Source organism: Trichomycterus rosablanca, chromosome 25 (genome assembly GCF_030014385.1).
Source record: "Trichomycterus rosablanca isolate fTriRos1 chromosome 25, fTriRos1.hap1, whole genome shotgun sequence".
Taxonomy (NCBI): domain Eukaryota; kingdom Metazoa; phylum Chordata; class Actinopteri; order Siluriformes; family Trichomycteridae; genus Trichomycterus; species Trichomycterus rosablanca.
The window spans coordinates 14253708-14269933 of NC_086012.1; the positions used below are offsets into that span (position 1 = coordinate 14253708).

General features: G+C 40.9%; 1 protein-coding gene across 5 annotated transcripts in view; it reads right to left on the reverse strand.

The window, feature by feature from the left end:
* The window catches only part of LOC134302352 (receptor-type tyrosine-protein phosphatase mu-like), a 207439-nt gene that overhangs the window by 62895 nt on the left and 128318 nt on the right, over positions 1-16226 (reverse strand). For all 5 annotated transcript variants that reach the window (XR_010007520.1, XM_062987428.1, XM_062987427.1 and 2 more), the window contains exons 8-11: positions 14547-14855; positions 13385-13494; positions 12066-12267; positions 10822-10924 (exon numbers count right to left, since the gene is read on the reverse strand). Coding sequence is in view for 4 of the 5 variants with exons in the window: in XM_062987428.1 (XP_062843498.1) it covers positions 10822-10924; positions 12066-12267; positions 13385-13494; positions 14547-14855 (724 nt within the window). In the remaining variant the exon portion in view is untranslated. The remainder of the gene's footprint in view (positions 1-10821; positions 10925-12065; positions 12268-13384; positions 13495-14546; positions 14856-16226) is intronic.

Below are 16226 nucleotides of genomic sequence, written 5' to 3' on the forward strand. Positions count from 1 at the left end.
TTTATACTGGGGAGAGCCTTGGACAGAACCTTTATATTGGGGAGAGCCTTGGACAGAACTTTTGTACTGGACAGAACCTTTATATTGGAAAGAACCTTTATATTGGGGAGAGCCTTGGACAGAACCTTTGTATTGGGTAGAACCATGGACAGAACCTTTACATTGGGGAGAGCCTTGTACAGAACATTGTATTGGGCAGAACCTTTATATTAGGCAGAACCTTTGTATTGGGCAGAACCTTGGACAGAACCTTTATATTGGGCAGAACCTTTGTATTGGGCAGAACCTTGGACAGAACCTTTATATTGGGCAGAACCTCGGACAGAACCTTTATATTGGGCAGAACCTTGGACAGAACCTTTATATTGGGCAGAACCTTGGACAGAACCTTTATATTGAGGAGAACCTTGGACAGAACCTTTATATTGGGCAGAACCTTTGTATTGGACAGAACCTTGGACAGAACCTTTATATTGGGCAGAACCTTGGACAGAACCTTTATATTGGGGAGAACCTTGGACAGAACCTTTATATTGGGGAGAACCTTGGACAGAACCTTTATATTGGGCAGAACCTTGGACAGAACCTTTATATTGGGCAGAACCTTTGTACTGGACAGAACCTTGGACAGAACCTTTATATTGGGCAGAACCTTTATATTGGGGAGAACCTTAGACAGAACCTTTATATTGGGCAGAACCTTGGACAGAACCTTTATATTGGGCAGAACTTTGGACAGAACCTTTATATTGAGCAGAACCTTGGACAGAACCTTTATATTGGGCAGAACCTTGGACAGAACCTTTATATTGGGCAGAACCTTGGACAGAACATTTATATTGGGGAGAACCTTGGACAGAACCTTTATATTGGGCAGAACCTTGGACAGAACCTTTATATTGGGGAGAACCTTGGACAGAACCTTTATATTGGGCAGAACCTTGGACAGAACCTTTATATTGGGCAGAACCTTGGACAGAACCTTTATATTGGGCAGAACCTTGGACAGAACCTTTATATTGGGCAGAACCTTGGACAGAACCTTTATATTGGGCAGAACCTTGGACAGAATCTTATATATATATATGCAATAACTAAGGCAACTAATGCAATTCACTTTTGTTGTTTTAAAATAATTTACCTGCATAGGAAGGAACACTGCAGTAAAAAGAACATAACGAAGAACTACTAGCAGTATTTTGGGAGTAATGCTTCAGGAAAAAAACAAACAAAACAAAAACTGTAGACAGGGACCAAACCCTATACAGCCAATAACTAGAAATAGGATTAAACCCTGAGGCACCAGCACAACCAGCTGTGCCACAGAGGCTTTATTACTGGCACCAAACTGTTACATGAAATGCTTGATGCAATACCTACACTCCAGCATTTGATTATTGGCAGTGATTTGCATTCATAATTAAACTGTTAATTATGAATGCACACCTACAAGCCAATTAGAAGCAAGCATTTTCTGTGTTTATTTACTCTTCTTAAATAAACCGTGGCCCTCCTTCTCCTGCTACTGTAGTAACAGAGAGCTTAAAATTCTTTAAAAATTTAGAAAGAGAATAGAACCTACACACACAATAACTGGAAATGTTTGAGTGGCACATGGACTGTATAATAAACCCCTGAATTTATAATTTTACTCCAAACTTGATGGTCTTCAGGCACTAACTACAGCGTTAAACACGTACCATATGCTTTACTTCACTGTTACGTGTAGTATCCAAAACATTATGCGCACATGATTTGGTTTGACAGATCATCTCAGTTGATGACATGGGCTAATCCTCGTAGGAAGTGAAGAGCGCTTTCGGGAGCGCTGCTTTCCCTGCGATGGCTGAAGGCCGAGCGTCGCTGGGGAGGATAGAATACACTCTCTCGCTTCACGACTTGTCGTTTTCTTGTTTGAGCTCTACAGGATGCTTTCCCCCGGCCATATGGTGAGGTGCTTAATAAGTGAGGGACGGCTGGAAGGGGAAAATCACCACCGTGCTGTAGCAACAGCGACTACTACTGTCTCTTTGAGGTACTGACACAATAGGTAAAGCCAGCTGTAAGAATTTGCACTTTGCCAGCATAAAGATGTGAAGGAGTCTGTGGCCCTCTTTTTTTTTGTTTATGCATTTGACTCTTTTTTGTCCCAATTTAGCAAAATCAAGTCTTCTGCTGATGGAGACTCATGTCCGAGGAGGGTATATTCGCCTGCCTCATGCTCCCTCCGACGCATGCGCAGTAGCCCTTCTTATTCGCCCACACGTTCAGTGAATTCGCGCACTGATCTCTGCACTCCTCCACTTCCTGTACAGGTGCCTCGGACTACTAACCAAGGTCCTTACACAGCGTCGAAGACCCCACTCACATTAGTCCGGACTTTAACCCTCCCTGCAGACTTAAATGGCCAATTTTGTCTGCTGCAGGCACTGCCAATTATGCCCAGCCGACCTGTAGCAGAGCTGAGGTTCGAACTCGAGTCTGTCGCAAGAGTGTCCTGCAACCAGCAGAGGTCGCCAGTGTGCACAAGGAGATTTAATATAACGACACTGGAACAATGCAAAAAAAGACAACTAAGAAAATTGCACATTTATTAAATGTGTTGCTAAAAACTAATTATTTAATCTATTTTTTTAATTTCATTATATAAAATGTGTCTTATCTTTTATTATAATGAAACGTGTCTATACTGATTGGTTTGGTCTTTGTCTAAATGAAAAAAACCTCAGGACATGAGCATTTACTACAAAAATAAATAAATAAACAGAAAAATGATTGTGCTAGAAAGTGCTCAACAATTACACAACACCAATTAAGCAAATATGTTTTAGGAAAATGATCCATCCCTCTAGCACAGTGCCAGAAACTACAAGGCTGTTTGTCTGATTTAATGCAGCCAAAAGCACCAATCAGAGGGACGTCCATATACTTTCGGCCGAGTATTAAATAAGAACTCTGGCAATTCTATTGGAAAGAAGTCAGTATATAAGAATTTGAAAAGGGTATGAACAGAAACAAGCGAGAACAAGAACAGAATGGATGAATAAATATGTGAATGAGGAGAAACAATTTGTTAAAAAAGGAACGACTGGGGAAAGTGGGAGGCATGTGGAGGGCTGCACCTGCTCTCCAGTAGCTCTGTCACCAATTAGGCTCTTCCATTCCTGCTAGCCAGCGCCACATTAGCCAATTACGCTGGATTGCCTCTGCATCGACTGGAGAGTGACCAGAGCGTGTGATTTATCGTCCGCTGCTCTGAAAGCCCACAGACGGGAAGATGAATGTGGCATGAAGCGCAAACATTTAAATCAGATTTGGTCTCTTTGCTGTTTCTCTCTGTCCGGTGTTAATGATCCAAGTGTTAAACTGATCCTACAGTAAACAATTTGTTTAGCAATCTGAGGCAATTAAAGAGTTTTATAGAGGCACAACAACAGAGAGACATGACACACAAAAAATAAATAAATAAAAACTAAGAACTGAATGAGCACCTTTATGACCCAATAAAAAAATATTTATAATAACATTATATCTTAATAATACTCTACTAATCATATATAATTTTCTTATAAAAATCAGAAGCACGAAATATGGACCCTAAAATGTGACAGTTGCAGTTGTAGTCTAGTGGTTAAGGTGTTGGACCAGTAATTAAAAGGTCATTGGTTCAAGCCCCTCCACTGCCAGGTTGCCACTGTTGGGCCCTTAAGCAAGGTTCTTAATCCTCAATTGCTTAGACAGTATACTGTCACAGTACTGTAAGTCACTTTGGATAAAAGTGTCTGCTAAATGTTCATTCACTCACTCACTTTCTTAACCGCTTATTCAATTAGGGTTGTGGGGGTGTGCTGGAGCCTATCCCAGCTTTTCAATGGGCGCAAGGCACACAGTAACACTCTGAATGGGGCGCCAGTCCATCACTGGGCAGATACACAAACACACACACACTCATTCACCTATAGGGCAATTCAGTGTCTCCAATTAATCTGACGGCATGTTTTTGGACTGTGGGAGGAAACCGGAGCTCCCGGAGGAAACCCACGCAGACATGGGGAGAACATGCAAACTCCACACAGAAAGGACCCGGACCGCCCCACCTGGGGATCAAACCCAGGACCTTCTTGCTGTGAGGCGACAGTGCTACCCACCGAGCCACAGTGCCGCCCCCTGCTAAATGCTGAAAATGTAAATGTTCACTAAATTCTCTACATCTACACAAATATATATTAAAAGGAAGCCAAAGGATGTCATCTAAAAGCTGTTAATTTTGGTAGCAGGTTCATATTGGTATGGGAAGCCATTCATTGGAGGTAATTGATTAGTAACTTACTGTTGTTCTAAAAAAAAAAAAAATCCAACCCTGATGCAACTTTCCTCCTGAACTGCCTCCCCACTCCACTCATTCTTCATCTGTCCACAGGGAGGTCTGAAAGGCTACGATTTCAAGAGCTTTTATCTCACTATATTGTGCCATAAATACGTCAAGTCTGGTGGCGTCTACAGTCCCGGGTGCAATTCAGATATAACATGGAAAGCAAACCATACAGGCAGAGATGATCTCTAGACATTAATATAAAATCTCTCACTGGAACAACAGGAGCCAGATGGTACACGGGGCACAAAATGTTCTCTTATACAGTGGAACAAAGTAAATGTAATATACTTGTATTAAAGTTGTAAATGAAATATAAAATGTACAGTGGTTCTCAAAAGATCTTGTTACATAATGTTTACATACACTCATAAAGGACGTGTACCAGATATTAAATCAAACCTGACTGCCTCAGCCAAGAAGCTTAAACACAACGTAAACTCAACATGATTCACTGACCACTGTAGGGAAGTAGTGATAATGATCTAATAATCGAATCATTATCGATTCAAGCCACACCATCACCAAGTTGCCTTTGTTGGGCACCTGAGCAAAGCTTTAACCCTCAGTTCCCATAGAAAACCTGTGAGAAGAGCTAACTAACGTGTTAATTAACGTGGTCTTTGGAATCTCATGGATCTGAATAAATACTGTAGTAATACTGTAGGAAGAGTCTCAGATCACCTGCCATGAATTTTCAGTCTCATTAAGTTGAGAATGGAGGATGGAAGGCTGAGCCAAAAATTGTGGCACAAAGATTTGAGGGTCCCGCGATGGATTGATATTCTACCACAACTACTGCTGCTGCTGTTACTACTACTACTAATAATACTAATACTGCTACCACTACTACTAATACTATTACTACCACCACTACTACTACTGCTGCTTACTACTACTACTACTACTAATACTACTACCACTACTACTAATACTGTTACTACCACCACTACTACTACTGCTACTAATACTAGCACTTCTGCTGCTTAATACTACTACTACTATATTACTACTATGTAGGCCAGCTGTAGCCTAGTGGTTAAGGTACTGGACCAGTGATCAGAGGGTCGCTGGTTCAAGCCCCACAACTGCCAGGATGCTGCTGTTGGGCCCTTGAGCAAGGCCCTTAACCCTCAATTGCTCAGACTATATACTGTAACTGTAATGTAAGTCGCTTTGGATAAAGGCGTCTGCTAAATGCTGAAAATGTAAATGTAAATGTACTACTACATCTACTGCTTCTGCTACTACTGTTACTACTAATACTACTAGTACTACTACTACTAATACTAACACTACTGCTGCTGCTTACTACTACTACTAATACTACTAGTACTACTACTACTAATACTAACACTACTGCTGCTTACTACTACTACTAATACTACTACAACTACTGCTGCTGCTACCACTACTACAAATACTACTGCTACTACTACTGCTACTACTATTACTAGTACTATTACTACTACTACCACTAATACTAATACTACTACTGCTGCTGCTGTTTACTACTACTACTACTACCACTGCTACTACTACAAGTACCACTACTACTACTACAGCTACCACTGCTTCTACTACAGCTACTACTACTACCACTACTACTACAGCTACTACTGAAATGAGAAGATAAGAAAAAAAGAAAAAAAGGTAGGAGTATAAAGTAAAGCAGTTTAAAGGATGATACCAACAACAACAACTGATCTTGAGCTCTCAGCTCAATCAATTACATAAACAGATCCTACATGAGAGCTACGACCTGCTGTTTCACAGCTCCAGACTCTCAATTACCCGTCCCATTTATCTGTGGGTGCATGTGATTGTGTGTGTGTGTGTGTGTGTGTGTGTGTGTGTGTGATTTATCAGCTCTGCTCCTCTTGACTTTCCTCCCCTAGGCTAGCGAGCAGCGATCAAGAATGCTGTAAAAACGACTTAAGCAATTGAATGGCGTGAACGATAAGCAAAGCGTCCCGAATCTGTCTTTGTCCGCAGCAGCAGCGCATCAGAACGGCGGAGAGGCGAAGGCGCCTTCCTGCCTGTCGTAGGTCCACGGCGTGATGATGCTAACATGGTATGACTGATAGAAACATGGGTAATCCTCTTAAACCAGCATCACAACAAACATGCTCATCTCCCTCTGGTCATGAGTGTTCCACCAATTTTGTGTGTGTGTGTGTGTATAAATGTATCTCGTGTATCGGTGCTAACACAGATTAGTTGTCACAGCAAACTAGAGCCGAGGGAAATTGATGTGCGTACATGTTAATGTTTTCTAATTACTAACCGTGTGAATCTGGAAGCTGATTTGTGTTCTCAGGTGAGTGTTTGAGTGATTTGAAACACTGATGATTGAGACGCTTCACATTCGTCCACTGTTTTTAATTCCATCACTTATCTACTTTTATCTCTTTTTGATTTGATTTGTGTCCTGAATTACTTACAGACACCTGCTTTTGGACTGGGGAAAAATCTGACCTGTTATGTCCCCCAAATCCAATCAGCTCAAGGATTAAAGCTTTATTAAAAAAACATCTCTGTACAAACCTGTACTGCAGCTATACTCACAACAAAGAAAGTGTAGAATGATTTTTAATTGCTTTACACATGCTTTATAGTCATAATATGTTTATTTTAGTTGTTCTGCCATTAAAACTTAAAAGCTGTAGTACATAATATTTGGACATTATACTAGAAATATGTTCTTGCAAGCAACTCGTGTTAGAGGATTTAGTAACATCAGCTGTCCAGTTCCGATTACATTGATAATTGTAAATCCAGTTCAGATTAAATTAAGGGAGAGACATGCTATGCATTATGTGAATCCTCCACCACCATAGCTGCTCATAGACCAGTTTTGAAAATGTAGCGCATAATGCAGTGGAGCGAGGAGAAACCCCATCTCTTAAACTCTCTCTCTCAGACCCTGCCAATGTTGGCCGGGTTGGTACACTTCTGAGAAAAGCTGCACCACCCGAGCACTTTTAAATAAATTTTTTGAATAGTTGTATTATTGAATTGCCTGACTGAGCTAGAACTTCAGTTGTTAATGTACAGAATAGAAATATAAAGTATAGCAGAGGAACTAAAGGGTTTTTGGTGCTATGTTGATGATTCTTGGGGGGTGAGTCAATTATCTGAGTGAAACCAAAAGAATGAGATAATCGAGTTGGATTTGTTTGCCTTTTGTCTTGAAAATGACTTTGATGTTAATAAACGACATTAAAAAGCTTAAATAATATAAAATGCCTAATTCTTAAAATGTAACATTCTTTTTAAAATAATTTTCTGCTAGCACACCAGCACTAGAATTCTGAACTCCCCGAGTTTGAAACTCAGCTCTGCTACAGGTTTGCAGTGCCTGCAGCAGACAAAATTGGCCATTAAGTCTGCTGGGTGGGAAACAACTGGTCTTCAATGCTGTGCAAGGACCCTGATTAGTAGCCTGAGGCACCTGTACAGTAAGTGGAGGAGCCGGAGATCAAGGCGAGACTCCCTTCAGCCTCGTGCGAATTCACTGTCAGTAGACTACGCACCCGGCGGAGAGAGACCTCCTCGGACACGACCGGAGTCTCCAGCAGCGGAAGACGAATTGACTACGCTAAACTGGGAGAAATCTGTGTCTTACTTTACAGACACAGAGCCCTTGGTCTTTCTTATTTTATTCTCTTCTTTCTCTTTTCCTTCTGTTCTACACAGTGTGACAAGAATCCATCTATTCACTCAGATCTGTTCTTAATTATCCTTAATAATATCCACAGTTTTGAAATATGGTGTTAAACAAACACATAAAAACATGCAAACATCCAAGCACGATATCAAAATGCCGACTATCTATAGTCTATGAGTTCTGTAAAATGAATCGATTGATATTTCCCACTCTGATGTTAATCTAATTAAAATAACATCGCTATTAAATATCACCCAACAAAATGCCACATTTTGCCCTCGGCGATGTAAAGACGTGTGAACCAAAGTCAGGATCTTGAAAGATTTATCGCAGACCCTTCGCCGCCTGACTTTGTTAGAGTAAACCGATGAATGGCGCCACGCGATAATTAATGAAAGCCCTCTCTCACGCTGCCTGTGTAATTTTAATCAGCCTCTTTGCAATTACTCTACTGAGAAAATGCCACCCTTGCCCACAGAGAAGCTGTTAACGTACCACCTGATAGGCAGCAATAACAAAGAAATAATAACATGATTTGAATGAGATTAGATGCTGGATTGGAATAAAGAGATTTAAGTTATTTGTTTTATTCCAAAGCTTTAATACATCACTAGTGTATAGTGCAAATAAGATTTTAGATTAACTCAGAATTGAATTCAAATAAATAAATATATTTAAATACACACAGTAAGGGTTAAACCTTTCAAACATTCATGTGTAATCTGGTAAACCAAAAGTGGGTCAGAAGCTTTCAGAACATGAAAGTAATTTGTGCTACTTTATGGTACATGGTAATGATTTGTTGGGTTATGAGGGCATTTGTTACACTTTGTAATCTGGTGCATTGTGTAAGCCGTAAACAGAAAGAAGAAGAAAAAACAACCTCCCTGCGGAGTTCACAAACATCCCGGGCGGAACAGTATTATTCAGAGCTTTTTAAATCTGACACAGCGTCCAATAGAAAGTAATAATGTTTCGACCTGAGGCTAGAAACAGTTTGTTCTGAACCTGTTCAGCGCTTGTGGTCAGCGTCTCCAAACAAAGAGCTGAGAGATTCATGAGCGGCTAGCCATGCAGACCGGCCTCGAGAACAGACGGTGAGCTGAGCCACGGAGGAAGCCTAAGCCCTCAGAGCTGGAGTCTCAGACTAGAACTGTGAACTTTTTTACTAATGAGGACTGGCAGGGACAAATAGTGTGTACGTGTGTGTATGACGGGGACTCGGGACAGCCGGCGGCTGCAATGGCACCGGCAGAGCAAGGAGATTAAAGGAGCGAGACTTTTCCTAAAGCCACCCACACACACACACACACACACACACACACAGGCACACACACACGCTTTGTTGTTCACTTCAAAGGCCGGAGCTTACTCGGAAAACAAATCCAAAAACACTAAAGAGAAGAAAATAGATAAAAACACCAGGGGAAGAGTTTAGGTGTAAGCTAAATTGGATCTTTACGGGTGCAGGCGCAGACACCTGCAGCTGCCTCGACCTTTTGCTGCAATTTGCTGCCTCCATCACTGCATTCTTTGATCAAGTCTGTGTTGGCTTCGCGTTTGGATAGAAGTTAATAAAATTATTTCCATACAAAATGCTTGTTTTACCTGACATTATGCACGAACATGAAAAGTGTAATGTACAGACTTGCACATATTTGGCAGGGACGTGCCACTACATGGCCAAAAATATGTATCGGACATGCGCAATTATGTGTCGACATCCTCTCACCCCCATTGCAGCTATCCTGTAAAAAAAGGCTTTTGTTTTTGTGAAAAGTGTTTTTTCTGCATGTTTTAGTGCAAACCTGTAATTTACTTGCTAAATGAAGCATTTTGGATGTGCTATAATTTTTTGCACCTGCCACATTTTATGTTTATTTACATTTACATTTTCAGCATTTAGCAGATGCTTTGATTCAAAGCGACTTATAGTTGAGACTTTATACATTGCAAGCAATTGAGGTTTAAGGGCCTTGCTCAAGGGTCCAACGGTGGCAAACTGGCAGATGTGCTACTACTACTGGGTTTGAACCAGTGATCTTCCAGTTACTAGTCCTGTACTTTAACCAGGGCAGTGGTAGCTCAGTGGTTAAGGTACTGGACTAGTAATAATAAGGTTGCTGGTTCAAGCCCCACCATCACCAAGTTGCCACTGTTGGGCCCTTAAAAAAGGCCTTTAACCTTCAAATTGTATTCAGTGATTTTTGTAAGTCGCTTTGGATAAAAGTGTCTGCTTAATGCTGTAAATATAACCAGTGCCCTATTTATTTTGAATTTATGATTTAGTAAATGTTCCCTGTTCCCATTATTTTTTTCTTTTACACCACCTGATCCAATAATGTCATTCTATATATGAACAGTTGTGAAATAAAGTGCATCAGTGTTGGAGATGATAAAACCGTTACCGCCACAAACCCCCTGGACTACACACTGGACCTGTTATTTATTATCATTTATTATCATTTGCACCTGCACTTAGATAGAACTTTCTACCTCACACATATCTGCATAATTATATACACATTAAGATTTTATTGTATAGTTACTTATTTTACATATTATTATTATTATTATTATTATTATACACACCTAGTATTCCCATTCTGTATATAGAACTATATAGACATGTACAGTATATAGTTATAATTGTTATACTATCCATAGATATGTAAGCTGTAAGTTCTATAAAACTGTCAGTGAATGTAAGTGTATAATGAGTGCACTACATAAACTTTGACCTGGGTGTATACAGGTGAGTACAGATGTGTCGCCTCACCTCACAGGTGCTCCTCTGCTCTGGGCAGGTTTAAGGAAGACTGTAACAGTGCTGTCAGTCTGGTTCAAAGACGTCTCCTGATCATATGTAGGCATTGAAGGAGCTAGATACACACACACACACACACACACACACACACACACAACAAAGAAGAAAGCGTGAGGTAAGCAGTATTTGCAGTCACACCAGCCTGTAGATACCGACACTCTTACAACACCTCTGTACTCTAGTAAAAAAAAAGCCCACAACCGTCAGCTTTGAGCTCCTTATCAGTATCGTACAGACACAGAACAAAGCAATGTAAAGATAAACACAGACAGACAGATAGCAGACTGTCTAAAGACTGTGATTTATTACTAGACGGCATATACAGTTATCTCCAGAACACTGACATGTTCTGGCAAGTACTGGCAAATATAAATAAAAATGTCTGTGGTTAATACATTTATTTATTTATTAGGATTTTAACATCATGTTTTACACACTTTGGTTACATTCATGACAGGACAAGTAATTACTGGTTCATCTTGTGTTTGGGAACTGCAGTGACATAGAGGCAACATGCCATTAGTTATGTATTCACATGAGAAACCTACACACCAGAACAAGTTCATATTAAATTGTTTCAGAAATATTAAAGAGGTGAAGTCAACTGAAGTTCTAAATGACTTGATGGAGGATGCAATGAAATTTACCCCCATGCACAGTGACAAGCCTGGTTAAAGTGGTCAAAATTTCTCCAAGGACCACAGTTAATGATGTATAAAGAAGGGGGGACTTTGTTGTCATCAAGTCTCCAAATTTACAATTAGACACCGTGTTCATGCCAAACAGTACAGAAGGTGTGAAGAAGAAAGGGTCGTATTCGATCTAACCACGAACGTATCCAGCTAGAGCTGGTGTTTAATTAAGCACATGATCACGGCTGCAATTTAAAGGTGTGAGAAAACAACAGTCTAATAATCAGAAGCCATGAATTAAAAGTGCCAGGTTTGTTTCACAGGATGCATGGAATATAGTAGAAAACCCCAAAATTAGAGGCACTGCTTCAGCCAGCATTTCAAACCTCACAGTACTCACTATACAGTGTGCTTAAAATAGTACACTAGATTAATTTGCACCGCCATATCCAAGCCTATATTCCTCTTTGTTAGTTGGTGATCAGTCCTGCATTATGCACACTATATATACTTAAAAATGACATGAGTCTTGACTAGACAGCCAATCAGAATGGTGCTACAGACCTGAGATCCTGGTGGTGGCCTGTGTGATGGCTGGAGGGCCGTAACCTTTAGCAGTGCTGGCTCTGAGGGTGAAGGAATATGTTGAACCTGGATAGAGACCCAGGAACACGTGACTGGTCTCGTTACCCAGTTTGATCACCTTGCCACTCTGGTTGGAAAGATCCAGCACTGGGTCAAATGAACTCACAGCTTTATAAGAGATCTGAGGAAACAAAGAAGGGAAATTAATTTCACTTACTGTCCATAATCACTTGAAGAGAATTAAGGTATTATTTCTGGGAGGTGATGAATAAAAATGATTATATTAATACATTATATTGATAAATGATTACAGAAGGCTGCATTTATATTTAATGAGGGTTTGTTTATAGGAAAATTTGCAAACTTCATAACACTGATGGTGTTATAAAGGTAACAAGCCCCATAAAACCCCCAAAAAACACCAGCATTTTAAATAAGGAAACAGAAAAGTAAATTCTAAAAGTAAAAAAATAGCCAGAAAATGAAAACAAAATAATTTAGCAGACAGAGAAAACGCTGAAACTGTTCGACGGGTCACAGTTAAAATGAGTTTTTGATATCATCGCTTGTCAGAGAAATCTCGCTTTGAAGCTTTTGATATTGTCAAATCAAACGCAGTCATTAACCTCAGGCTTACTGCTTCAGGGGAATCTGGACAAGACTCAAGCTGGTTCCTCCTGAGTCGTGCACACACACACACCTGAGCACGACTGCCAAAGAAAAAAAAATTTTCTAGTTTTCTAGATTCCAATCCTAACAAAAACAAGCTGGTAACGGACGGATTGGCATGTTTTGACAGTGCAAACTCATAGCCAGTCTCACTAGAGTTCTCACCCTGAGTCTTTAGAGTTTGACAGGATGATGATTTATCCACTGGGTAGAGTTTTAGATTTGTTATAATCTCTTCGTGAAAATAGAATTAAACTGTAATAATCTACAGCTGCAAAATAAATAAGGCAGAGAACACAAGAGTGTAGTTGCAAAAACATCAAGGCTTGTGGTGGTTTTTGAAAACAGTTTTGTGAAGTAAAGATACGAATAAAGCAACATCAATATTGTTTAAAAGATTTGAACGTTTTAAACCTCTACAAATTCACTGTGTGTACTGTCTACTGTCAGTTTATATCCCACCCATTAGTCAAGTGTCCACATACATTTGGCCATGTAGTATATATTCTATAACTGAACCAAGTGCATGAATCCTCTCACTGAATAACATGAAAGACAAAAGTTAGAATGTATTATTATTGGTGAATGACTAATAATAATAATAAGTGACTCTTGGGATTTACATGTACCTCATACAAGGTGATGACCCCGTAAGTATGGGCTGGTTCTCTCCATTTAAGGATAATCTTGTCCTCATACACACTGGCCTGAATGGAGTCCAGAGGAACCTCACCTGGCACTAAAAAATAAATGATAAAAGAAAGGGTTATTAAATTAATGGAGTTGCTTCATTGTTTTTTTTAAATGTAGGTAAGATATGGTGGGTGAGATCTGGTGATTGAGATATGATATGGTGGGTGGAATATTATATGGTGGGTAAGATATGATTTGGTGAGTGAGATATGGTGGGTAAAATATGGTGGATAAAATAATTTATGGTGGGTAAGACATTACATGGTGGGTAAGATATGATATGGTGGGTAAGTTATGATACGGTAGGTGAAATATAGTGGGTAAGGTATGATATGGTGGGTAGGATATGATGAGTAAGATGTGGTGGGTAAGATATGATGGGTAGGCTATGGTGGGTAGGATATGATGGATAGGATATAATGGGTAGGATATAGTGGGTGAGATATGGTGGGAAAAATATGGTGGGAAAAATATGGTGGGTGAGATATGGTGAAATTCCTGGCTAAGACATGGCAGCCCTAAATCCTGCAGCTGTAACAGTGTGTGAAAAGTTCTGTTCTTTTGTCAGAGCTAGTTGAAGAAGAGATGACGGTTGGCGGTGCAGGGAGGTGGAAGCTCTCTGGGGATTAGCTGATCTTTCAGTCTGAGCTGTTTTACCAGACAGAACTCTGATCTAGTCTCTGTGTAAAGCTGAAAGAGATCATCTAAAGGTGCTAGTACACCGTCACTCCTGGGTACACACACACACACACACACACACATATATACACACTGGCACGTTACATACGTACACAATACAGATGAGCAGTGGGTGCTTTTCTTTACATTTTAATGAGGTACATCTGATAAGACAGTACCCAAAAGTTGCCCAATAGTGGCAGCCTGGCAGTGTTGGGGCTCGAACCAGTGACCTGCTGATCACAAGCCCAGTAGCAACCACTGCCCACTGATTGGAACACAATTCTCCAAACAAGTTGTCATGTCCTTTACCTTTAATGTAAATCGAATTTCTTGTTATTAACCATGATGACAGACTTTAGCTGATGACTTCTCTGTGCACCTACTAAACCGAGCAACTCTGTGAATTTGCTCTCTCACCATCCTCGTCGGTCTGGACGTGGATCTCGGAGCTCTCCTTAACGCCCTCGCGATTCCGCAGCACCAGTTTAACGCTCAGGTTGGTGAAGGGTGTTAGGTTGTGGATGGTATATTGGGGAGCGGAGCTCTTGCCATCGTAGGATACCTCCTCCCGGGTTTCGTCCTTCCCTCCTCCGCGGGCCCGGTACTCCACCGTCAGACTGTAGTTATGGCATCGTGTCACGTTGTAGCCGAATGGCTCCCAGCGGAGAGTTACCTGCCTGGCCTTGATGTCCACCACCTTCAGCTGCTGAGGGCCGTGCATGGGTTCTGAAAGAGAGACATACCAGAGTGATAACTGTAGCTTTAATTACAGTCTTTAATCAAGATGATGCAGCTGGTAAAAGGAAATGAATAATGAATAAATAAATGAATGTTTTTAATGCATTTTACCCCCTTTTTTCTCCCAATTTAGCATAGCCAATTCACTGCTGGGGGTATATATTCACCCGACACACGCTCCCTTTTTGTTTACCCATACTTTAGTGGATTGGTGGAGAGCCACGCCCCAATCTATGCGCTTCTCCACTCTCCGTACAGGCGCCCAGGGCAACCAAGGTCCTTACACAGCATTGATAACCCCACCCCCTAGTCCGGTCTTTCCCACCCAGCAGACTGGAGGCCAATTGTGCCTGCTAGAGGGCGCCCAGCCGACCGGTAGCAGAACCGAGATTCAAACCCAGGAGCTCAGAATCTCAGTGCTGGTGTGCTAGTGGGCAGGAGGGCACAACTGGTAGAGCGTGTGCCACACAAGAGCATGGGTCTTGGAAACCTGGATTTACCTTTTGTGTAAGGTCATTGTCAGTCAGGGGTTGTGTGCAGGTACCTCTACGTACTCTAATGATGCAGTGCCCTAATCTAGTGCCCTAAATTAGAGTTTTGAGATTCACCATGTCAGATGGTACTTGTATGTGTATCACCAAATCTTTTCATGTTTGACCCTACAAGAGGCTCAAAGGCACATTAAGTATCAGGATGACAGGGGAACAACCTGGTACACGGTGAATGAACTTGTAAACAGAATAAAGAAGAAAGATGAAGAAAGTGCAGCTGGGTTCTGGTACATGATCTAATAATATAGTAAAACACATTGGCACACAGACCTGTTTCCACCTCGTCACTATTTTTCCAACCCTTCTCCATCCCTTACTCTGTCTGTATGAAAAACAGGAGTGTCTTTGTGAAAATGCCAAAAGCCATCTGCCATCTCACAATCCCCAATCACTTATTTCTCTCAATTTCATCCTTATATTATGTCATATTTTTTATTTTGCCTCACTTTGCTTTGTTCCGGCTCACAATCTGCAAATATTTTATTCATTATCCACCTTCTCTCAATGAGCACTTCTATAACAGAACACACACACACACACACACACACACGTCAGGGTCATGAAGCTTTTGCTTTGCCTCTCGGTGGGGGAGGAAGCAGCCGGAGAGAACCTTAATAGGATCTATTTCAATTCAGGTTAAATTCGAAGTCCATTTCTCTGGAACTTTCCCACCTATTAGGTCCAGGCAGAGCTCAATTTCCTCCTGCCCCCTTCTAACACGAACACACGGATGTGCGCGCACACACACACACACACACACACAGGGCTGCTGTTCACCATACTTTGCATTCTAAGCATGGTAGGAAAC